Genomic DNA, 23,348 nt, shown 5'->3' with positions numbered 1-23,348 from the left:
GTCTCAGCCCCCCCCAGAGTCTCAGCCCCCCGAGTCTCAGCCCCCGCCCTCCCTCCCTCCCTCCCGCGCAGGCGCTGTTTATCGTGTGCGGCCTGCTCAGCTGCTGCTACTGCTGCTGCTGCCTGTGCTGCTGCTTCAACTGCTGCTGCGGCCGCTGCAAGCCGCGCGCGCCCGCCGGCCCCGACCCCGGCGTCTACGTGTCCCCCGAGGACCTGGAGGCGCAGCTGCAGTGCGACGAGCGGGGTGAGTGCCGGCGGCCCCGGGGCGCGGCGGGGCGGGGCGGGCCCTGAACCCTGTCGCCCGTCTCGTCAAACAGGCGGGCACTGACCCTGCGGGCGTGTCCGTGCCGGCGGCGGGGACTGCGGTGCCGACGTGGACGCCGGAGCGAGAAGCGGACGCGGCCCGCGCGCCCGAGCAGGTGGGGAGGGACCGAGGGCCGGTGGCGACCTGCGGCGCCTGGCGGCGTGCGCTGGGGGGCGGTGCGCAGTAGCCTCGCCCCTCCGGCCTCCGAGCCCGCCGAGCGCGGAGCAGGGACGCCGGGGCCGCTGTGGGCCCGGGCACGGCCGCCGCCCTCACACGACGAGCGCCGTGTGCTTGCTTTGCAGAGGCCGCAGACGCGCCCATCGTCGTCCAGCCGGCGTCCGCCACGGAGACCACCCAGCTCACGGCCGACTCGCACCCCAGCTACCACACCGACGGGTTCAACTAAGCCCACGAGCGGCTGCGACGGAGGACAGCTCGGCCCCGGCCACTTCACCCTTAGCACCACGGAGCGTAGTCCCGGAGATGGGGAGGGGGGCCGCTGCCGCCCCCCGGGGCCCTTCCCACCTCTGCGCCCGCCCGCCCGCCCGTCGCCCCCACACGTGAAGTGCGTCGCATGCAGTATTTAAAGCAGTTAGCTACGGTCTTCTTCTTCTTCTTCTTCTGTTCCCTCCTTTTTTAATAGCATGTATGGGGTTCTGTTCCATGTCTGTGTCGTGGACGTGCGGCGGCGTGACCGCGCTACCCGGCGGCGGAGCCTCCCGGGCCTTTCCGCTCCCGCCCCGACCTCGGCTGCGCGGTGCCTCCCAGCCGGCGGGCTGCGCGGCAGTGGGGGCTCCTTCCCCGCGTGCCGGTGGGGGCCGGAGGCAGGTGCTGCCCGGCGGGAGCCGGGGCTCTGACGCCACCCCTGCTCTCCAGCTGTGCGCGCACGGCCGGAGCCTGTGGACGCAGCGTCGGGAAGGAGCTGCTGCGCCCTCCCTTTGCCCGGTCCCCTCGGCGTTTCCGTGCTGTTGGTCTGTGCCGGTCTGTGTGCTGTGGTTGCTTGGCCTTGTGGCCGGGTTTTTCCCATGGGTAGGTTTGTTGTGGAAAGTGTGGGAGGCTCTACTGACCCCAAGACCACGTTTTCTACCTGGGTGCAGCCTCGGTCTCCATGTCACATGGTCCTGTGAGCATGCTCCCTCGCCAGGCTGTGGGAGGTGGTTCTTCCACGCTCCCCCACGTCCCCAGGCCACGAGCTGGATTGATGGGGCCACATTCCTCCACCTCCTCTCCCCTTCGGCCACCCTCCACATTCCTTCCGGCCCCCCTGGCCGCCTGGTGGTCCTTTCTGGACCTCTAAGCACCACAAATGGTAGCAGTGGCCCAGTGTGCTGTTGTTAGAGGGGCTGACCGTCCAGGTTGCTGGTGGAGCGTGGCTGAGCAGCCCTGGGAAGCACACGTGGGGAACACAGCCCTCTTCTCTGTGCTGCCCAGGGCTCCTACCCACCCCACTGTCCATCATCGCCTGTGCCCTTCAGTCACCGTTGATGGTTCAGGCAGAGCTAGAGACGCCAGGTTCCTGGAGGAAGGACCAGCTGGGCCAAAGGCACAGCCTGGTGCCCTTGGGTTGTGAGCCTGCGGCCTGCCCGTGGAGCCCCCCACTCACCGTTGTCTTGCGGAGCACCTTCTGTGAGCTGTTGGAAGTCAGTCTTGTCTGTGTCCCAGAACTTGTGGGTGGTGCCCCTGCTGCAGGAGACAAGGAAACGGGTATGATGTGCCCATGCTGGCCCAGAGTTCGCAGTGGCCCCCACACCCCCAGCAGCCCTGGATGTGCTGTGGCTCCCTGGTGGACCTGCACTGCTCACCGGGAGCCAAGTGGTTTCCGCAGAGGGAAGCAGCGTTCCGCTGCTGAATGTCTCCCGCGTGTCCAGTAGGTGAAGAACAAGGACGACGATGTCGGCTCAGACGCACCAGAACATGTTCCTGATGCCCACGGTTGCCACCACCGCCTGCCCCCCACCCCGCGCACCTGCTGGGCCTCGGCCCTTGTCTGCCCACCCACAGCTGTGCCGAGAGCAGGTTCTTATTGGCCGGAAGGGGCCGGAGGGGCAGCAGTGTCCGTGCAGAACGTGGACAGGCTCTGAGCGCAGTGCTGGCTGAGGCCGGCTCTGGCCGGGCTGGTGCCGTCGCAGCCGCTCCCAGGTCCTTGGGCAGGTGTTTGGTCCCCCCCCCCTTTTTTTTTTTTTGGGTTTTTGGTTTTTGTTCATTAAAATGATCATGAAGACATTCAGTGAGAGGAAAAATACGCACTGTGATCTTAAATTAGAAATAATTTGCTAAAATCAGACATCATGAAAGGTTAAGGAATCCATTGACACCCTCCCCCCACCATGCACAAGGGAGGAGGTAAGACCACAGGGCCAGTCCCAACACAGCAACAAGAACGCATTCTTTGTGATGTTTCTGAAAATTACTTTCTGAGCTGTTTTTCGCTGGAATGGTCAAGAACCAAGTTCAAAGCTGGGACTTCAGGTAGCAAGCCTCCCCCGTGGGGACCACTGCAGCTCCGTGGTCAGGAAACCTCAAGGCCCACCACATGTGTCCGAGCGAGTCCTTGACGGGCGTCTTCCACTTGACAGAACGTGAAGCTCCACTGGGGACCAGGGTGCTGGGAGAGGGGCAGGTCTGGAAGGTTGTTGAACCCAGGCTCCTGTAGAATTTGTAAAAACTAAATAAATCATGACAGTGATGATAACAATCCTTAAGATGGTGGTAATGATTGCCTAAGGCCCAGGGGCCCCAGGATCCAGACGGGGGCCTAGAACTCTTCCCACCTGGCCCCGAAGGCATTTCCATCTGGTGATTCCCAAGCAGAGCCCCTTCCAAAGTCGGCTGTACTCACCGTCAGTCCTGGTTGCGTTTCCCTTTTTCTTGAGTGGTCTGTGTATTTCCCTGGTGCGCAGAGTTGCTGAGTCTGGAGGCGTGCCCCGTTCACTGCCCACCACGCAGCAGTGAGAGCACCCGGGTCCTCACTCTGAGGCTGCCGGGAGCTGGGGCCACGTGCGGCCGGGAGTGCTGAAGCCCATCCCGTGTCACAAAGTGCGGGGCTCGCCCCAGGGGGCCCCCAGAGCAGCCGGTGACCGGCAGGAAGCACGGGAGGGCCCTGCGGGGTGTCTGCTGCCGTGTACATTTCTGTTCCTGCTCAGTGATGTGGTTGGTCTTCTCTCGTCTTCCCTTTGGCTTTCTTCTACTTTCAAACTGCTTTAGATATTACTGCTGTGTGTGAGCCTTCCTAGTTCCCCGGTCAGTGCCGCGGGGGAAGAAGCCGCAGTGTGCTGTGCTTAGAGCAGGTGGCCTTTCCACACTGTTGGCCACCTGGTGTGGCCACGAGGTTCCTGCTTGGGGAGAGGTCGTGTCAGGACTGTCGCCGTGCGTTCTGACCGTAGGTGGGCCACTGGGTGAGCTCGTGCTGGAGGAGTGCCCACTGGTGCAGCTGGTGGTCTGGGGAGATGCGTGGCCTCCCAGCACCTGGCCCTTGGGGTTGAGGCCACCAGCAAGTGGGGTGGGCGCCGGCACGCAGGCAGAGCTCGGGGGCCCTGCCCGTCCTTCCCTGGCGCTCAGCGTAGCCCCGCGGAGGGACGGGTGTGAGTATGGAGAGAGCGGCTGATCTCCTTCCCTTCTCAACATGCTGATCTGTGAGCCCATGTGACACAGGACCGCCCTGTTTGTTCTTGTTACTTTGGTTGTGAATCCTCCTGTGGAATTGGCAGAAGCTACATTTGTCCTGCCCTCGCGAGCACGGTTGGCATTGTGCGGTAGGCGTGAGCAGTGGCTGTCCCTGTGTGTGTACGTACGTGTGTACCCCACAGCGGGTGTGGCTCCAGGACGGCCTTGGGTTTCTTGGAGAGTCGGCTCGAGAACACGGTCCTGGTGGCAGGCTCCTTTGCCGGGTGCGCAGAAGTAAATGCCGACCCCAGTGCGTGCGTAGGATTTTTGTGGACGGCCGGCCGCGATGCCTGCCTGCACTGGGGTGACCGCATGCTGCCAGCAGCACCTTCTCCGGGGAAGGGCGCCGGGGCCGCCGAGGGGTGACTGTCCCAAGTGCCACGCTCGTCCCTGGGGGCCCACCCGGCATGCTCACCTGACCTCCAGGGGCGTGTCCTTTTGCGACATCTAGGTGGCTGGAAACCCTTCTCTCCCTTGAAACATTAAAACCAATTTTCTGAGCATCAGAAAGGTCATGACAAAGGGCATTCTAAAGGGGACTCTGTCCTGACCGCAGGTCTGCCTTGGGAGGGGTCCACTGGGAAGGAGGAGGGGCCACACAATGCCATCCTGCAGGAAGGGGCTGGGCTCAGGGGCCTACAGGCAGTAGCTTTTGGTAGATTTTGTTTCCCTAGAAAATGGGACAATGTTTCAAGCTAAGTGAGGGGAGGCAGTTTGCACTGAAATAAATAAATATATATGTATGTGTGTGTGTGTATACACACACACACACACACACACATCGTTTTAAAATACTAAATGCAAATGCATGGCAAGCAACTGTCCGTGCGCGCTGGTTTCTGGTTTCTTCCTGTTGCTGGAATCCCGCAACGCTAGGTGGGTGTACCTCTGACCCCGACTCCCATGTGCACCCCTGAGGGCCAGGCTGGAGGGTTAGGATGGTTCCTTGGTGATCTCCATCTCGTATGTCTGAATGTTGACCTTAAGATAAAGATAACTGTTGTAAAATAAATGTTTTCACTGCAAACCAGGCATGTGTCTCATTCAATGACCCCCGCAGAGTCCTTTCAAAATGGGGGGGGTCGTGCACAGAGGGGCAGGGGTCTCACTCCCGCCTGCCTGGCCCAAGTGTGGACAAACGCCCCTCTTAGGTTCTCTTTTCACCTCCCTCGTCTAAATACCCCAAGTGGAGGGGTGCCTGGGTGGCTCAGTCGTTAAGCGTCTGCCTCCGCCTCAGGTCATGATCCCGGAGTCCTGGGATCAAGCCCCACATCGGGCTCCCTGCTCGGCAGGAAGCCTGCTTCTCCCTTTCCCGCTCCCCCTGCTTGTGTCTCTCTCTGTCAAATAAATGAAATCTTAAAAAAAATACCCCAAGCGGAGTGAGGAAAGGGTCCTGTAAGCCCGGGGTGGCTTGGACTGTGGGTTCTGCAGCCCTCCCGGGACATGTCCTTGCTTCCGCTCCCCCCCTCCTATCCACCTATCGTTACCTCCTCCTACCACCTCAGCCCGGAACCATCCCTGCTGCCCACACGGGCATCACCTTCCATCCTCCTGCATGAAATAAGGCCGCCGGGCTGCAGGGATCTGGAACAGCACGCCGGCCTGAGCCTGAGCCCTCGGCTACGCGGCAGGCCTGTCCTCGGCTCGTAGCACAAGGTAGACGAAGGGTGACGGCGGGGTCCCTCACGCCTGGGCCTGTGCTCCGTGCGGAGCCTTGTCCACCCTGTGGAGGAGGGCTTCCTGGGGTGGTCCCACTGCCTGCTCCACCCAGGGCATCAGTGTGGGGTACACTCGCGTCCTCATGGCTGGACACGATTGTCGTGTCTGCTGGGGTCACATCCATGCCAGCGATGAGCTGGGACTGCATCCCAGCATCTCCCTGGGAGGGCCAGATGGGAGGATGGTCATGACGCCCAGGGGGTTCTGAGAGCTGAGCAGGGCCTGGCCGGGGACTCTGCAGCTCACAGCTGGGGGTTTCTGGCCCCACTAAAACCACTTCTGTGCCTCTCTTTTCTCTTCCCTGAGATAAATGTCTAGTCGTGGACTCTTGCAGGAAATGCTGTCCCTGCCTCAGGGCATGTGTGTCCCTGGGGGTTCTGCACACATTGGGGTGGGTGGGGCCTGACCCTGGCCTTAGGTGGGGGAGGACACCTAGACCCAGGGGGCCCCATGGGTGTGACCACGTGGCCCAGGCCACAGGTGCCACCTTCCACACCGTTTCAGCAACTGTCCCTCTCATACCTGGGACCCCCTGGGGTCAGGGTGCTGGATCTTCGGTTCCGTTGACTGAATTCAGGGCAAGGCAGAAATAGTTTGAAAAAAAGCAGCATAAAAGTACTAAGAATGGGGCGCCTGGGTGGCTCAGTTGGTTAAGCGACTGCCTTCGGCTCAGGTCATGATCCCAGGGTGCTGGGATCGAGTCCCACGTCAGGCTCCCAGCTCAGCGGGGAGCCTGCTTCTCCCTCTGACCCTCTCCCCTCTCATGCTGTTTCCCTCTCTCTCTCAAATAAATAAATAAAATCTTAAAAAAAAAAAAAAAAAAGTACTAAGAATGATGTAACAAGCACCTTGAAGGAAACCCTTCATCTAGGACATAGGAACTAGTGTGACTTGGATCTTCCATGAAGGAGAGCATGGCCTACAGTGAAGACCTGCATGTCTCTCCCCTACCCAGTGTCCCCTCCAGCCTGCGGGTGGCAGCATCCACAGATCCTATTTCATTCCTGATTTTATTGATCTCTAAAGTCCTGCATAAAGAGTACTACACTGTACTGGGTCAGTATGAATTCTCATTCCGCGTAGGTTTTTCCAAGCAATCGCCCCCGTCTCGGTCTAGTTTATTCGGCTGCTGCACAGCATCGTCCTGGGAATTGAGGGCAGGTGCTTGCTGGCCCTGCTCGTTGAGGACATGGGTTTTCAGTTCTTTGCCGCTGACTAGGGCTGGGCTGCCGCGGGGTGTCCCCAGGGCACAGGCGCCCCCAGACTGCCTTGGTGGCTGGCTGTCCACAGAGCGGGAAGGCCCCTCCTCTCCTCCTCAGGCTTCTCAGACCTTGTTCTCTGCGGGAATCTCACAGGAAAATAGGAACTAACACCAAGCCTTAATTAATGATGGGCATTCAGGGTGGTGGGCAGCGGGACCTCGCTCCTCCCCCAGACCCGGGGCCCCAACACCTGTACCCCTGATCTAGGGGACCGTGGGCGGGGGCTGAATGGCACTACGGGGAGATTGCCGAAGTCCACACCCCACGGCCAGTCTGGGAACTCTGGGCTCCTGGTGGAGGTCATGGTCGCCATGTGCGGACGTGGGTCCTAGGTGCGCGGCCCCCTCCCGCTCCCCACCGCCCGCGAGGAGCGCGACCAGGAAACGGCAAGCCACGCGGGGCAGGTGTTGGGGCGCGGGGGGCGTGGCCTGCCAGGAGAGGTGGGGGGCTTGCCCGCCGCCGCGAGCCCCGTCACCATTTGAAACCACTTACGACACAAGCTAGAGGGGGCGCACGGAGCGGGCGGGGGCAGGGGTCTTGGGACCCAGGGCACCAAGGCCATGCGCGGACTTCCTCTGGCTCAACACGGCCACGGCTGCCACTCCCCGAGAGACCCTCGCGCGGCCCCGGGGGCCCCCGGCGCCGAGACCAGCGCGGGCAGGACGCGGGAGGCGGGCCGCCGGGTCTGGAGGTGTCCCCGGCCCTGAGCCGGAGGGGAAGGCCCCGGCGGGAAGGACCCGCCAAGTCGCGGACACCCGGCTCTCTCTTGCTTCAAAGGGACCCTCTGCTCCTACTCAGACCCTGCTCAGCACCCCGGTCCCCCCGCCCTCTCCGCACAACTCCCGGGGTCTCCGAGGCCGCGGCCCCCTCCACCCCTGCCCGCTCGCCCCCGCGAGGGCCCCTCTCCGTCCAGGCTCGTGGTCCCGGGCCGGCCGGGTCGTGGTCGGGGCGCTCCCTCGGCGGCTCCGCCCGCGCCGGGACTCAGGGGCGCAGTGGGGGGCGCAGTGGGGGGCGGGGGAGATCCGGGAGGGGCAGGGCCGGCGCTAGCTCCCCCCAGGCCACTCGACGCCGGGGCGGATCTTGGGCCCCCGCTGGAAGCAGGGTAGTGACCAGAGGAGCCTGAGGACCTGCGCCCGGAGCTAGGCCCACCGGCCCGCAAGCCGACCCCGGATGTGTCGCTCGTGAAGTCGGTGTAGCTCCCACCCCAGCCCTTCCTCTGGCCCCAGCCTGTGGCGGTCGAAGAGTGGATCCCCGTGCACCTCCATATGCGAATTACCCCATTCTTGCTCTTCTAACCCAAGCCCAGCCCAAATCCACCCGCTCACCCCTGCCCTGCCCCTTCCTACCTCTGAATCTCCTGCTCAGACCAAACCCCCAGCTCCACCTTGGTGAGCCCGAAAGTCCCCAGCCTCCTGTGTTGTCTCTGACCGCCTCCTGCCCTCTTCCCAGGATTCACCCTGGAGCATTTGGGGTCCAGGAATCTGGGCATCTTCCAGGATGTGTCCGGGCTCCAGGCGGCCCCCGCTGAGGCCCCAGGAGGGTTGGAGTCTTTCCCCAGGCCACGCCAGCCCCCAGCCCCTACTGATGACAGCCTGCTTGACCTGCTCCACTCAGCGTGACAACCATATGTGCCCAGCGCTGGGTCTGGGGCCCCATCTCCTGGCCGGGGCGTGCCCGAGCTTCCCTTCCCGCCTTATGGTGGCCGCTGCTGGGGAAAGGGGTAGCGCCTCACGGGCTGACGAACCTGAGATTGACCCTGGAGACACCATTCTCAGGCTGGACAGTCCTGGAGGCACTGCCCAGGGACGGCGGGTGAAGCCCTCAGCAGGTGGGTGCATCGTGGGAGCTTCTGGACTAGGTATAGGGTGGTCTGCACCCCCCACCTCTCCCCCTATCAAGCTCTGAGGGTATGTCCAGGCTGTAGTCCATCTTCCCAGCTCCCCTCAACTTCTCCCCCAGGCGCCTGCCCCGCCCCTCCCCCCAGCCTCTGCTGGGCCCCAGAGGAGCCCAGATGCCCAGAAAGGCAGCCCAAGGGCCACCTGGCTCCCAGCCCCCAGTCAGTCCGCCAGAGAGTTTCCTAGGGATGGGCTTGTCCATCCCTGGAGAGCAAGGCCCAAGCCTTCTACCCAGACTGGAATCCCTTGATGTATCTAGTAAGCTGTGTTGAGTGTTACCCCAGGAGGGTCTTGGACCTTGGTTCTGGTCCTATCTCTGGGACTAGGAGGCTCCCAGGGGCTGGAGGCATTGCTCCCTTTCATTGGCATCCTGAAACCCCTCTCCCTGTGCTGTTTGGAAAGTGACCCACTTCTACCACCGCCACAGGGGCCTGGCAGGAAATGGGCTCAAGAAGTCCCCTAGCCTGTGGCCTAACCTCCGCAAGCTGCCTTGGATGAGCAGACCATAGCCTGAGGGGGCAGATCCTCTGGTTCAGGCCTCCTGCCTCCCGATTCTGCCCTAAGCCCCCAGTGTTGTCCTCCCCCAGAGGCTGGTGGCCGAGTTGGATGGGGGCAGCTGGGCCCTTTCCTTTCAGCTGCATCTGTGCGCCACAGCATGTGAGAGGTGTGTGTGTGTGGTGTTGGTACATGCATGTGCATGTGTGGGTTTGGTTTATCTCGGGGAGCTGGTCAGTGCCTAGCTGGACTCTGGGGAGGCCTCCAGGGAATGACCTAGCCCCTCCCTGGCCCGATTAACTGTCCCTTATCTGGGAAGACCTGGCTTGACAGAAAGGCATCTTCCTAGCCTCAGGGCCCCAGCACCCCTCCTAAGCAGGGCCCGGCCGGGTTCCCAGCACATAGCACGAGAATGGCAGAGTGAGTAAGTGGGGGCTCTGGAACATGGGAGAGGGGTCCACTCACCAGCTTGGGCAGGAGAAGCCCCTCCTGCTGACCTCTGGGCCCTGTGTTGATTCTCTGCCCCTGGTGTCTGGCCACCCCTTGGACAAGCCTCCTGTCTTTATCTGCCTGCCCTTGGCCTGGCCCCCACCCAGTGACTTCCTGTCCCCGCCCCCACAACAAGCTTTTCCATGACATGGCCTTTGGTGAGGGGGGGACCAAGGGGACCAGGAGGGCAGGAAAGAGGCAAGACACAGGTCTGGACAACAGAGGGGTAGGGAGACCGGGGGTGCCTGGCAGCCCATCCCCAGCAGCCCAGAGGTCTGCCTCATGCACACCCTACCCAGGCAGGCTGTCTGGAGGGAGCCAGAGAAGCCTGCCTTTGTCCTCGAGCCCAGAAGCAATGAAGACAGGGCTGGAGGTGGGTTTCTGGCCCTGAACAGCATGGCTGGCCCACGGACGCTGTGTGGCCATCTCCCCTAAAAGTGGGGCTCTTGCCAGTGGTAGGGACCAAGGCTTCACTCCCTCCTACAGCCGCCCACACGCTGATTTCCGCTGGGTTCCCTGGCGGCACAAACACGTGGTGGGGGCGGGGGTGGTGGATGGCTGCAGAGGCTCCCTCTTGAGATCCAGAGCCCTAGGTCCAGGCCAGGGGGCCACCAAGTGGCCCACCTCGCAGAGCCAGAAGCTGTGGGCCCCAGCTCTGTCCTCCTAAATCTGACACTGAGCCTGGACTACAGGGAAAGCCCAGTGCGAGACCAGGAACGCCTGTTCTGCCGCCCATAAGGCGAGGTTCTGACCAGGCTCCTCAACTCCCTTCCTCCCCATGGTGCCCTGCAGCCTGGGGGCTGGGGCTACTCCTCATGCCCAGGTCCCAGGCAGGACAGCACCCGAGGGCCCCCAGCTAACCAGGCACGGCTTCATTTTCCCAAACTTTATTTTATAAAATGTACAGAGTCAGTTACAGCGGTCATACCCTTTTTAATTAGAATAAGTTAGGACATGTGTGTAAGCAAGGCCGTGAGGCAGGAAGAGGCCGGGGGGCGGCGAGAGCAGGAAGGCTCAGGGCGGGCAGCTAGCTTGTGGAGGCCACTTCCTCCTCATCACTGCCGTCAGGCGCCGCGTCCGTCCCAAAGTAGCGGTCACCGAAGTTACCTGGGGAAGCAAGCAGGCCCTTGTGGTGGGGACTCGGGCCCACCAGGCCCTGGTGCACCACTGGGCAGCCCCGGGCAGCCTCACCAATGCCCGGGATGATGCGGAACAGGTCATTGACACGCTTGTCCACCGCCGTGGTGATGATCCTCACTCGTGGGAACGCGTAGGCCACCGAGTGAACACCCATCTCGGCCATGAGCAGCGACAGCAGGAAGATCTTGTCCTCCGGAACATCATGGTCCTGCGCCGTAAGGGGCCAGTGTATCCACACCCGGGCCTGCCGCGCGCAGCCCCCCGCCGCACGCAGCCCCCCGCGGCCACTCACCAGGAGCACACGCACAGCCATCATGGCTGCCGCGCCCGTGGACACCGTGCAGTCCATCAGGATCACGTGGTCGTCACTGATGTCCTTGGGCAGCCGCAGGTAGTGGAGCTGAGAGAAGCCAGAGTCAGAGCCGGCCCAAACCTGGAGCTGCCCTTCGGGCTCCCGCCCCCGCCCCTCAGGCGACCCCGCTGCCCCCTTCCCGGCCCTGATGTCCCTCCCCCAGGCCCCCCAGCCTCCCCAGCCCCTGCCCTCTAGGCCCTCCCCCCCCCGCCCGCCGTCGCACCTCGGGCTCCCCGGTGAGCTGGTTGGTCTGGATGAGGATGGTGCCGATGCGCACGTCTTTGCACACAGCTCGCAGCGCCGGCTCCATGGTCTCACCCGCACGCAGGATGGACACGCCAGTGATCTGGGGGCCCGGAGGTAGGGGGAGATGAGCCGGCCGGACCTCCCACCTCCCGGGCCGCCCCAGCTCCGCCCCCGGGCTGCGCCCCAGCTGGTACCTGCTTCCCCGCATAGCACTTGCCCGCGTAGTCCTGCCCCTGCGGGGTCTGCACGACGCAGTCCTGCGCACAGAGGGCGTGGGGGCGCTCGTGAGCACGGGGAGCCGCCCCCCGCCCGTCCCAGATGGCCGCCCCACACCCCGCTCCGCACCTGGAAGGGCAGGAAGGAGAGCGCGTGCTCAATGAGCAGCCGCATCAGCCTCTTGGAGTAGAAGATGAATTCATCACGGCTGGTCTCCTTGTCCCTGCGGACCGGTTGGGTTAAGCTGAGGTGTGGGCCGTCAGGGGCCACCTCGCCTCACACAAGGGCCCTCACCTGATGATGGTGTGCATGCCCCGCACCTGCGGCGTGCTCTTGAGAACACTCAGCGTCCGGGGCAGGGGGTGGCACTGGTGCGCCGAGGCCAGCGCGGCCCTGGGAACACAAACCATTTGGGGACTCAAGAAGGGGTGTCTTCTCCCAGAGCCCCATCCTCCCACTCCGGACACTGTGTGGGGGCGCATGTGATGGGGACAATGAGCTGTGCAGGTGGGGGCCGCCGCCTCCCTGTGGCTGATCTGGAGGGAGGGCCCCAACCCCCGAATACTCCCATCAGGCGAAGGCTGAGCAGAGCAGCTGACCATCAGGTGGGAAAGGGAGGGGCTGTGGTGTGAGCCTCCCCTCCCAGCCCAGATCCCCGCCTGCGCTTGCACGGAGAAAGCAAAAGGGGACCAGGCAGCGGGAGGGCAAAGGAATCTCAGCCCCCAGGATGGGCAACTGGTCCTCAATCCCAGAACATGTCTCTCTGGGGAACAGCTGAACTTCAGGACCAAGTCTCGCCCTGACCCTTCCCTCCAGGTGATGCACGGCAGCCCCCTCGGGAGACGCGGGCAAATCTGGCTCAGGGCCGGCCCTGCTGCACCGTGCCCGGGGTGGGGAAAGGAGCAGGGGGGCGGGGCGGGGCGGAGCAGAGGGGGCAGGAAGGGGCGGGGCAGAGGGCGGGGCGGGGCAAGGGCGTGCGGGAGCAGCACCCCCCGCCCCCCCCGCCCCCCGCACACAGCGCACACCGCAGCACCACAACCAGCGCGCACTCTGTCCTCACATATCCCAGCGCAGCTTCCTCTGCTCGCCAGGTGAAGAGTGTGTTCAGGGAGGGAACAGGGCAGGAAACCCAAGGGTTTACAAAGAGGAGGAAAAGAACAAAGAGAAAAAGACCATTTAGCAAGGGAGCGAGTCCCCGCGGCCACCAGCTGGCCTGATAGAGAGAAAAGGCAGGTGGCAGGGCGACAGGGAGACCCGGGGAGGCTTTGCACACACCCTGCTGCCGGGCCCCGCTTCCCGCCCCCAGTCACCACTTCCTTGGCTGGCCAGAGAAGGGGAAATAGCCGGCTGCATTTAGGCGTTTTGGTTTTTTTTTTTCCAAGTTTGAAACTTGATTCTCAGGACAAAGGCTTCCAGGGGGCCCGGCAGGGCAAGACCTGCAGGTGCCTTGGTCTGGAGGAGAGCCAAGCGGTGACTCGTGGGAGGGCAGCACGCTGCAGGGGCCATTCCCAAGGCAGCAGCTTCGGGGCTCCCGAGTGTGAGTTGGGGGCTCTCCTGGTGCTCCCCGATTCCACAGAAAGCCTGGGCTAAAGGCAGGTCATTCATGCTGGGCACTGTGGGGGACGGTGCGTCATCTGCTCTCCCCTGGTGCGTTCAGAGCCCCTCCTGGCTCTCTCTCTGCCCTGGGTCCAGCGCCAGAGGGGGCAGGGGCCTCACCACCATCTCGGGGCATCGAGACTGGACCCTCAAATCAGGCAGAGGACCCTCTGGCTGCTGAGAGATATGCCTGTGACCACTGACCTGGGGGGCCCAGCAGTGCTGGCTCAGGACAGCTGTGCCCTCTGGCGTCAGACCCCATGCAACCAGCCCCATGTCGGGGAGAGGCCTCCAGAGAGGTCTGACCAGCATAGAGTCAGGGCACTGTGTGATCCTGGGCAAGTTCCTTAACCTCTCTGTGCCTGAGTTTCCTCATCGGCCAGCAAAGACAGACAAAAGCAGTGTGGGGGCCACCACACCATCCTTTCCGCGCCCGGGGCAGGGCTGCCACCAGGGATGGGCATGACAGGAGAGGACCCCCCCACCGGCCCAGGTGACAACCCAAATTCCGCGCTGCCTGTGGATGTTGGAAGTGCCTCCGTCTGCAGACAGGTGTGGGAAGTCTTACCTGACACTGAGCTCACGCTGCGGCGGCAACACAGGGAGACACAAGGGAATGGGGTGGCGCGTCAGTGGTGGTGGCACCGCTCACCTTGCAGTCACCGGACAGCACGGCCCGTTGCCACCGTGCACCTCGGCCCGCCAGGCCACCCCCACCCGGGAAAAGACCTGCCACAGTCCCAAGGGACAGTCCCGGGTGGCCGCCAACCACGGGAGGGAGCCAGCTCTTATGGCCCATGACCTGGGCACTCTCTGCACTGGGCACAAAGAGCCAGGGCTTCTGAGGCTCCATTCCTCAGACCTCGGGCCTCCAGCACCCCATCCTGAAGCCCGTCCAGAGTGGCAGTGCCCTTAGCCGGCCCAGGGCATGTAACCAGGTTGGGACATCCCTCCTGGAGTGCTCAGGATGTGGGACCCTGCACTAAAACCCAACGGTCCCCTGAAGGTCTGGGAGGGACACTCAAGGCCCAGCTCAGGCTGGGAGTACCAGAAGGCACCTCTGCCCCCCAGGCTTTCTCAGGGAACCAGCTGCCTCTGGCCGGCACAGGGACACCGGAGGGCCAGAACACGGCGGGGACATGAACACACGGGGGCCGCAGAGCAGGCCTCTGACAGTGGCAGCAGGGGAGCAGGGCCTGGGGCTGGGAGGCTGCAGGGACCGGGCCCCGACCTGGCTGGCTCACCTCCTCCAGCTGACTGTGCATGTGCTGCACGATCAAGTCGATGGCCACCGTGTTTCCGCTCCCTGGGACAGGTGAGGAGGGTCACATGGGGTCCCAAGGCCCCTTCTGCCCATGTTCCCAATGGCAGGTGGGTCCGCAGGCTCACCCCAGGGCACCACGATGTCTGCCACGCGCATAGTGGGCTGGATGTACTGGTCGAAGGCAGGTTTGACGAACTTGTTGTACTGCTTGATGACGCCCTCGATGTCTCGGCCTCGCTCGCTAATGTCCCGGCGCAGCCGCCGCACAAGGCGGATGTCGGAGTCCGTGTCCACAAAGATCTTCATGTCTAGGAGCTGGATGGGGAGAGCGAGGCGCTGAGCGGGGCCGGTGTGGGCGACCTGGGGACCGGCTCCTGCAAAGACCTCTGGCCCGGGAGCAAACCAGGCCCTTGGGGCACCTTGCAGTCTGGCTGGCAGAGTGCACCGGGTGTGGGGAAACGTAGGGGGGTGTGTACATGGCGGGTGGGGGGCACTATCCACCAGAGGCTTCAGTCAGAGGGCACCGGACGGACCCTGGCCGCAGAGGCAGGACAGAGCTGGCACCGTTACCGTGGGTCGTCAGCTATCTGTGTGCCCTCACACATATCAGGGGAACGGGGGGCGTGTCCCCTCCCCACCATACCCCCCACCACAGTGCTTGGGTTTGGTGAGTTCAGGTCCGGCCTAAAGAGGCTGTTGGGGGGCTGGGTACTGCTGCATGGTGGGCAACAGGGTTCCCTGAGCCTGAGCCCAAACTCACTGGCCTCAGAACTATAAGGAACGAGGACCAGAGCACAGGCCTCCCTCACGGGCCTCAGCAGCAGCAGGAGAAGGGCGCACCTACAGCAGGGCCTGGTGGGAAGGACACAGCTGTGCATGCCTCCCAGAGGTCGGACAGCAGACACAGGCCGTCTCCATCCCAGGCAAGAGCACGCACGTGCACGCACATGTGAACCACTGCCCCAAGGTCACTCTGACCTCACTGACCGCATGGGCCCCAGAGAGCAGCAGAGGAAACACACACAAGAAGGTGAGCAAGCATTAAGAAGAGAAGGTCAAGGCACTGGCCCAGGGCTTGCACCCTCCTCAGGCTGCCTCCCCCACCAAGGGCATTTCCATTCTCTCTGCGGGAGTGGGGGGTCTGTTCCACCCAATGTCCTTGACCCACTCTCCGGAGAGCAGCCATTCCCCACCCGACACCCAGTGACTGCACCACCGGGACGGGACAGGTGACCACATACCACGAGGACAGAGGGAGTGGCTCGGCCTGCTTGGAGGAGGCAAGTTTAAGGTTAGAACCACAGGAGAAGCAGGGAGATGAGCAGGGATGGGCATTCCCCGCAGGACGTCAGCCCTGAGCCCTGCCCTCACCTCCAGCAACGTCTTGTCAGCAAAGGCCATGATGCCCTCGAAGATGATGACGTTTGCACCATAGAGTGTTTTCTGCAAAGGAATCGTGCAGCTGGTCGCCTGCCATGCTCCCAGGCAGGCACGCACAGCCCGAGCCCTCGAGGCCTACCCAGTCCTTCTTCCGGCTGTGGGTGGTGAAGTCGTAGACAGGCACCTTGACGCTCTTGCCCTGTTTCAGCTTCTTGAGGGTGGACACGATGAGGTCAAAGTCGAAGGCATCTGGATGGTCGAAGTTGAAGTTGTTGTGGGCGGCCTGCTCCTGTTGCTGCGTGGTCAGCACCTGTGGGGGGAGGCACTAGGGGCTCTGTGGGACCCTCCACACCACGCCAGGGCCGGGGGCGGGGGCAGGGGCAGGGGCAGGGGCAGGGGCATCCAGGCCCTCCGCAGACGTGGCCTGCATGGGCAGGCGTGCTCACCTTGTAGAAGGAGTCCATGGACAGCAAGACCACCCAGGGCACGTCCAGGGCCTCGATGATCATCCTGGCCACAGTTGTCTTCCCAGACGCGCTGCCACCTCCCAGACCTGCGGAAGGGGGCAGCGCGACCCTGGGCGAGAGCAGGAGGGCCAGCTCCCCAGCCCGGCTCCAGGGGAGCCCCCCGCCCAGCACTCTGCCTGCAGCGCCCCTCCCCCGCCCCCCAGGCTTGACAGCCCGAGGGGCCCGAGGCAGCTCACATCAGTGGCAGGGCCACTCGGGTTCGACGGCAGGTCCTGCCTTACTTACCGATGGCAAAGGCCTCCTTGGACTGTGTGCCGTGCTCATTATACCAGGGCGGCCGCCCGGCCGTGTAGATGGTGCGCTTGCTGGTGCGCAGCAGGGGCGGCTCAGACTTGCACTGGCTGGTGGTGCGCTTCCGGGGTGAGCGCCCGGTGCCCACAGGCGGGAGGAGCCTGTCCAAGGATTCCGCATGGCTGCTGCAGAGAAGGACACGCCTGCCTCTGCCCAGGGCCACCAGCCACCCTGCCATCCTGTGTCAGGCCTGGCGTGGCCGGCCACGGGGTCCACCCCCCACGCAGGCACACGGGCACCACCAAGCTGGGTGGACTCAATTGGGGGGCACATGAAAGCCCCCTGCAGCCCATCCACAGGGCTCCTGGCCTTGGACTGTCACTGCCCACACACGTTCGGAGGGACAGCAAACAGCATTAGGGGAAATGACGAGTGCCATCCTGGGCCTGGCCCCTGTCCCCTAGGATGAGAGGGGGGCACAGCAGGGCAGTCAGGACCCCATCAAGGACTATGTTCCCTCCCACGACACTTTCTGTAAGATCCAATCCCTGCCACCCTGAGGGGCACACGGGGAGGGGGGCTCCCGGACAGAGAGGCTGCTGACAGGAAAGCTGAGCAGGCTGGCAGAGGGGACGGGTGCAGGAGGGAGTCCCTGGGCTTGGAGGCCCGTAGGGCAGCCCTTGCTTCTTGCCGTCCAGCACACTGCAGACTGAGAAGGCAGGAGACCTCAGGAGCCACAGGCCGGAAAACCCAATCTGGGGGAGGCACGGACAGCATCTGTGTCCTGCTCCAGCCTGTGTTGTGTCCCCGTGCCCGGTGGCATGCTGGCTTCCCCGTGGGCTCATAAGGGGCACAGTGTGACTGCTGGCCCAACGCCTCGAATCCCAACAGTGACAGCTCTGGGGAGACTCCACTTGGCTGGGCGGCTAGCTGGGCGGTAGTGTGTGCTTGACGCCTGCTCAGTGTGTGCTGACGGCTGGGTCACAAAAGCCTGGTGTAAAGACGGCCGCAGGGCCAGGACAAGCTCGGGGAAGAGAGCCGCTGGGCTGGCCAAACTATCACCTTGCGGACCTGCTCCAGAGGCTTCCAGGCCGGTGGTGGCCACCACAGCTGCTGACTGTCCGGGCAGAGCCCCCAGCGGGTGGGAGGAACGCGCAGGAAGTCATGCAGACGTACTGGGCAAGTCCGGCCTTGCAGGATGCTGCCTGCACCACTGGCTTGTGCACCCCTGGTCCGGGACCCCAGGGATGCACACTGCTCACCGTACTAGCATGAAAGCCTCAGAAGGACACAGGCAGGGAAGGTGTCCCGAAGTCCGCTTAGCTGAGAAAGCCAACTGCAGTAAGACATGAACCCGTGTCTATAAACCCAGCAAATGCAGAGCGCTCACCTGCACACACCTTCATGTGAGTACATGTGAGCAAAACGGGATGCACAGAGAAAGACACAGACCTGCCAAGACTGCCCTGGGGACCAGGATTTGGGGCTCCTGCCACGCTAAACGTCTTAAGCACAGACCAAGCCCACTACCACTGCCAGGCCCAGCAGTGCGAGGTCACGGGGTGCCAGGAATCTGGCCAGTGAGGGCGGTATCAGCCTGCCGAGGGCCACGAGAGTGCCTTCCTGCGTCTGGAACAGCCTGGGCATCTCCACCTTGGGAACGCTGGTGTTCCCAGCTGTGCAGTCCTCCCGTAGCACCTGGTGTTGTCAAGAGCCAGGAGGACGGTGTGCCTGTATGTTTGGGGGTCGGAGGCGGTGGAAGAAACTCGCTAAAGCCAAAGGCGGGACAGGTCACACCAGTAGCACTTGAGAGCCCCGAGGACAACCACACAAGTCCTAGCAGTGAGAAACCAGCCATCGCAGGGCAGGAGCCACGTGGCACCATCCCGGGGGACAGACAACACACGGCTGCCACGGCTCCTCGTTGTCGGGACAGCACAAGGAGCCAGCAGTGGAGGTAATGAGCCAGTCTATGTGCTCGGTGTCACCTCTGAGGCCCTGGAGACAGGGACTGCCACCCACAGTCAGTGTGTGGGGGACTCTGCCCAGCCTGGAGCTATCCCAGGCGTACCGCCCACATTCCCGCTCCGTCAAGCCAGAGATGGACACGGCAGGGTGGGGGAGACTGGGGGGGGGGCAGGAGGGAACAAGCAGAGGTGTCTCCAGGCCCTGGACAAACTCCCCTAACAGCACAGAGCAGTGGCCTCCAGTGCTCACCAGCGCTGCCCTCCCAGCAGCAGCCCACGTACCCTGCCGAGGACAGATGGCCCTGGAGGTGATGGGGGCCAGAAAACAAAGTCCAGCCCGGCCCCTCCCTCTGTGCCTTCTGGGAGGAAGCTCTACTGTGGAAAACCTGACTTGCAAAGGAGGAGGAGGGCCTCACCATCTCCCGAACACGCTCTTGTGTGCTGGTGCTGAGCAAGTTCCCTCACAGCCGGGCCTGCCTCAGGGCCGTGTAGGCCTGCTCCCATCCCCCGCTTCTCACCCCGGTGCACCTCTCCAACAGGAAACTCTGAATCCTTATTTGTGAGGATTCCTTGTCCCATTGAGGTAGTGATGGCCACGACCACGGACGACTTCTGAGGCTCATGCTGCCGACAGCCTGGGGCAGACACCGTCCCAGGGAAGAGTGCCCATGCGCCAGAAGAGCAGAAAGTAGGCCAGAGAGAGCTTTGCCAGAAACCCGCCCCATCTAGGGCGTGTGATGGGTCTAAACGGTATCAGGCTGGGTGTGCAGCCAAGCCCAGCTCCACGGTCTTCTCCAAAGCCCCATCTCTCTCTGGGAACCAGGGAGGAAGCCTTGCTGTGACCTCAGAGCAAGCCTCACCCCATTTTCTCAGCGACACGACCTTGGAAATGGGAATGTCGCACCAAAGATCTCTTTACCCAGTCCACAGAAGGACGGGGTGTGTCTGGCCACAGTGACAAAAGGTAATTTCAAACCAAAGGATTATGAGCCACAACGGACAAAGACTCACCTGTAACAGACAGCCCCAAGCAAAACGAGCCCCTGCTGGTGGCCAGCCCAGCCTGGCCCCTCAAGAGCACCTACCCAGCCTGTTTGTCTCCTGACATCGATTAGACACATGATGCACGGGGCTGCAAGCGGCCAAGACACAGCAAAGGCAGGCTGCCTCACCACAGCCACGGGAGACAACAGGCCTGCCACTCACCTGCCTTCTGCTCCAAGGGCCCAGCACCCCGAGATCCTGATGCCAGGGTAAGCTGGGGGGCTGCTCATGGCTGGGACACAGGGGACAGCGGACAGCAAGCAGGGTGATCCCAGGTGTGTACAGGAACATCTCCACTGTGCCTCTCAGACCCACAGCAGCCCCCCAGGATAGCTCAGGGGCCACCTGAACTGCCCCTCCATGGGTGGGCAGGCAGCACAGCAGGTGAGGAGCTGGGGGAGGGGTCGGAAGAGCCCCGTGCGGAAAGGACAGGACCCACCGCCGCCTCAGAGGCTGAGGCCACAGGCATTAAGAGGATCACTCGGCTGGGGGCTGTGTGCTCTCCTGATATTAATAGCACTGACCCTGCTGAAAAGAACACCGTCGTGGGGCCTGGCAGAGCTCAGGCCGGCCCTGGGTGTGAACTGCTCCTCTTGTGCTCCGGCTGGTACACTGCTGGCCCAGGCTTGCTGAGGACCACAGTGCACCCCACACCCCCCAGAACACCATGGAAAAAACTCCAGACCCCGGGCCTGCTTGGGACTGTAGAGCCAACCCCCTCCTACCCACCCACAGCAGAACGGGGAAATCTGGGGAAATCGGGAGCTTTGCTGAATGTCAGTGCTGAGCCCTGTGTCACAGCCTGGGCCCCAAGGTGCCTTCTAGAGGCATAAACAAACCTGAAACTCTAGCCGCCTGCCCCGCCCCTCCAGCGCTAGGCTCCAGCACATCCCCCAAGGCCACCCAGAGCTCTGCGTTCAGCCAGGGGACACAGCCAGTCTCTAGCCTGGCAGCGGGAGGAAGAATGGGTTCAGCTTGCTGAGGATGGGTCAGCCAAAGGATCTTTACTGCAGTGTGTAAAGGGGTCTGCATCCCTAAGTCCCTGGCCTCCTTTCCAGCTTTCCTCCTGACTTGACTTCTAACAACATGGAGACTCAGGAAAGAGAAAATTCCATGTAGGGTTTACATACCTGAAGAGGGGCCGCTCCTGGAGGCTGCCTCAGGAGCAGCTTCTCCTGGCCGCCCAGGTAACAAGGATGTATCTGCCTCCCTGTCCGGAGGCACCTGGAGGCAGGACTGAACTGTCCATCTTTGCCCACAAGAGCTTCTCCCTCCTGACCCCTGGCCTGGACACATGGGCCGGGGCTAGCCCCCACTTCGGAGGCGGGAGCTGTCCTGGGCAGGGCTGCAGAGCTGGGGCGTGCGGCCCCAGGGCCTCCACCAGTGCCTGATACCTTGTCCGGCTTTAGGGAAATTTGCTGGATGAGTGAAAATGAGGCCAGATGGAAGAGGGAGGAGCTGATCCACTGGGGCCTGGCCCCAGGGATCTCAGACCGGCTCAGGGACAGAGAGGTATCAGGGCTTTCTCAGGACAGATCAAGTACTGGGGGGGCTGGGCGGCTACAGCCCTGAAGGGGCTGAAACAGGCTTCGGAGACTTGCATGGCCCCTACTCTACCCTGGAAACCTCCCTGCAGAAGCCCCTTGTTCCTGCTGCTCTGGACGGGTCCAGTAGGCCTCCCTCCATTCCCATAGCTTCAAACCCATCTCCACCTGGACCGCACTGGGAGACTGCCTGAGGGGTTCCCCGTTATCACCACCATGCTCATTTCTCTACCAGCATGTCCAGTGCTAAGGTGTCCGAGGTCCCTGACCCTCTAAAGGAGCAAACAGACAAAGCACACGGCTGCAGCCGCAATGATGTGGATGGAGAAGCTGGATTGGTGGTCAGGGGCACGGGCCCATACACCTGGATGCCAAGCAGACCCAGCTCTGGGGCCCTCGGAGGGCGTGCAAGGAAACAGCGCTCAGGATACCAGCATCGGGGAATATAACTGTCAAGTCCAGAGGCAGTTCCGAGGCAGACCCCATGGGCCTCTGGGGAAGCGCGCCAGAATCTACACGTGCCACCGCCGGGTCCTGGCTCCCTTCCTCCGACCTCTGCCTCCCTGGGCACCGTGAGGGGCACCTGTGCCCAACCTAACTCTGCACATGGGGTGGGGGCCAGACTGCAGCTGCCACCGGTCCATGTCTTCAGGGAGTGCTTCTCTCAAGACCTCATCTGGCCTTGCCCTCTCCGATCTCCGGCTAACTCAAAGACTCTTTGGAACCGCCAGGTGTCACAGACTCAGGTCTACGAGACTCAGTCACCCTGTGCCAGGATCTAGTCACTTTTCGCTGGGAAGGTGTGAGCCTCCTCAGGGCAGCTCCTGGACCCCTCGCTTCGTTCCTCTCCCTGCCAATTCAGTGGCTCCCTGGCACCCAGACCATCCTGGAGGAGTCCAGGCACACAGCATTTCTGCCGTGGAAAGATCATCCAATCGCCGAGATGAGATGCCCGGGATGGAAAGAAGGCTTCCTTGGATCCACCCCCACCCCCCACCCCCGCCCTGTGGCTGTCGCTGAGCCTTCCTTAAGGGACAGTTCAGACCCAGCAGTGAGGAGCCAGCCCTCAAGGGCGGGGGGCGGGGGGCTCCAGAGCAGGGCCCAGCCGCTGCGCCCGGTGGGCCGGGCCCCACAAGCAGGGAGTAGGAGCCCATTTCCTCTTGGCCTCTTCCGTCTCCCCGGTCAGGGTGACAAAATGGCTCTTTCCGCGCTCTACCCCTCCAACTCTTGCAAAGCTCCAGAGCCTCGGGGTGCGGCACAACAGTGGGCAGTCGGAAGGCACTCCAGCTTCACGAACCCTGGCCTCTCGGGTGAGGCAGGAGCGGGCACAGGGCCTGCGTCCCCCTCAGAGCGTAAGGGAGGCGCACGCTCCAGCCCCTCGGGACGGACACCAAAGTCAACTTCAGGAGAATCCGCTTTATCCGGCAGGCCCGCCCACGGGCCCGTCTCCGCGGGCCACCCCGGCGCGGCGGTGCACGCACAGTCTCACCTCCCGGCCCCGCGCCGCCGGCCCCGCCAGGCCCCGCGGACCCGCCCACCGCGGGCGCCGGCAGCCCTCGCGCGTCCAGATCCAGCTCGTCGTGGTCGCCCCTGCCCGCAGGCCAGCGCCCCACGGCACGGCGGGCGGGGGCTCCGGCTCACGGGGCCTCCCCCTCCCGCAGCAGACGCGAGGGGGCGTGCGCGGCCCCCAGCCCGTGCTCGGCGCGCCGCGCCTACCGGTCCTCGCACGCGGTCTCGCTCCTCTCCGCCGGCCGGTGGGGCCCGTCTCCGGCCGCAGCGGGCGGCGGAGGCAAGCGGGGCGCGTCAGCAGAGGCTGGGGGCGCCGCCATGGAGCTCGAAGGCCTCGCCGCGGGCCGCCGGCCGCAGGGCAGGCCTCTGGAGCCGGCCGCACGGGCCTCCGGGAGTCGTAGTTCGGGGCTTTGCGCCGCGCACCCCTTGGCGCGCCCCGCGAACTACAAGTCCCACAAGGCCGTACGGCTATGCATGCCGGGACTTGTAGTCCGGCCTCACCCGCC

At 63.3% G+C, this 23,348-nt stretch overlaps 2 protein-coding genes across 11 annotated transcripts in view; one reads left to right on the top strand and one right to left on the bottom strand.

Moving 5' to 3' along the window:
• DNAJC5 (DnaJ heat shock protein family (Hsp40) member C5) overlaps positions 1-3,000 on the top strand; it is a 35,639-nt gene extending 32,639 nt beyond the window's left edge. For both annotated transcript variants that reach the window (XM_032387589.1, XM_032387588.1), the window contains exons 4-5: positions 72-243; positions 606-3,000. In XM_032387589.1, coding sequence (XP_032243480.1) covers positions 72-243; positions 606-709 — 276 coding nt within the window. In that variant the 3' untranslated portion in view covers positions 710-3,000. The remainder of the gene's footprint in view (positions 1-71; positions 244-605) is intronic.
• Positions 3,001-10,711: 7,711 nt separating this feature from the next.
• UCKL1 (uridine-cytidine kinase 1 like 1) lies at positions 10,712-23,205 on the bottom strand. Of its 9 annotated transcripts, none has more exons than XM_032387715.1 (15): positions 23,050-23,205; positions 16,773-16,963; positions 16,467-16,573; positions 16,160-16,345; positions 16,012-16,083; positions 14,766-14,955; positions 14,621-14,682; positions 13,945-13,961; positions 12,075-12,173; positions 11,910-12,003; positions 11,759-11,821; positions 11,542-11,664; positions 11,259-11,366; positions 11,018-11,174; positions 10,712-10,933 (listed from the first exon to the last, which is right to left on the bottom strand). In XM_032387715.1, the coding sequence occupies exons 1-15, from the start codon at positions 23,160-23,162 to the stop codon at positions 10,854-10,856; spliced, it is 1,662 nt and encodes a 553-aa protein (XP_032243606.1). In that variant the 5' UTR covers positions 23,163-23,205; the 3' UTR covers positions 10,712-10,853. The 9 variants fall into 9 exon arrangements, with proteins under 9 accessions (XP_032243606.1, XP_032243605.1, XP_032243610.1 ...); XM_032387714.1 differs by lacking the exon at positions 13,945-13,961 and adding an exon at positions 12,841-12,860; XM_032387719.1 differs by having other exon boundaries at positions 16,160-16,330.
• Positions 23,206-23,348: the final 143 nt, after the last annotated feature.

Source organism: Phoca vitulina, unplaced genomic scaffold (genome assembly GCF_004348235.1).
Source record: "Phoca vitulina isolate PV1807 unplaced genomic scaffold, GSC_HSeal_1.0 scaffold50, whole genome shotgun sequence".
In the NCBI taxonomy this organism is placed as follows: Eukaryota; Metazoa; Chordata; class Mammalia; order Carnivora; family Phocidae; genus Phoca; species Phoca vitulina.
The sequence above is the reverse complement of the archived record's forward strand: the minus strand, read 5'-3'. Positions and strand labels throughout refer to the sequence as shown.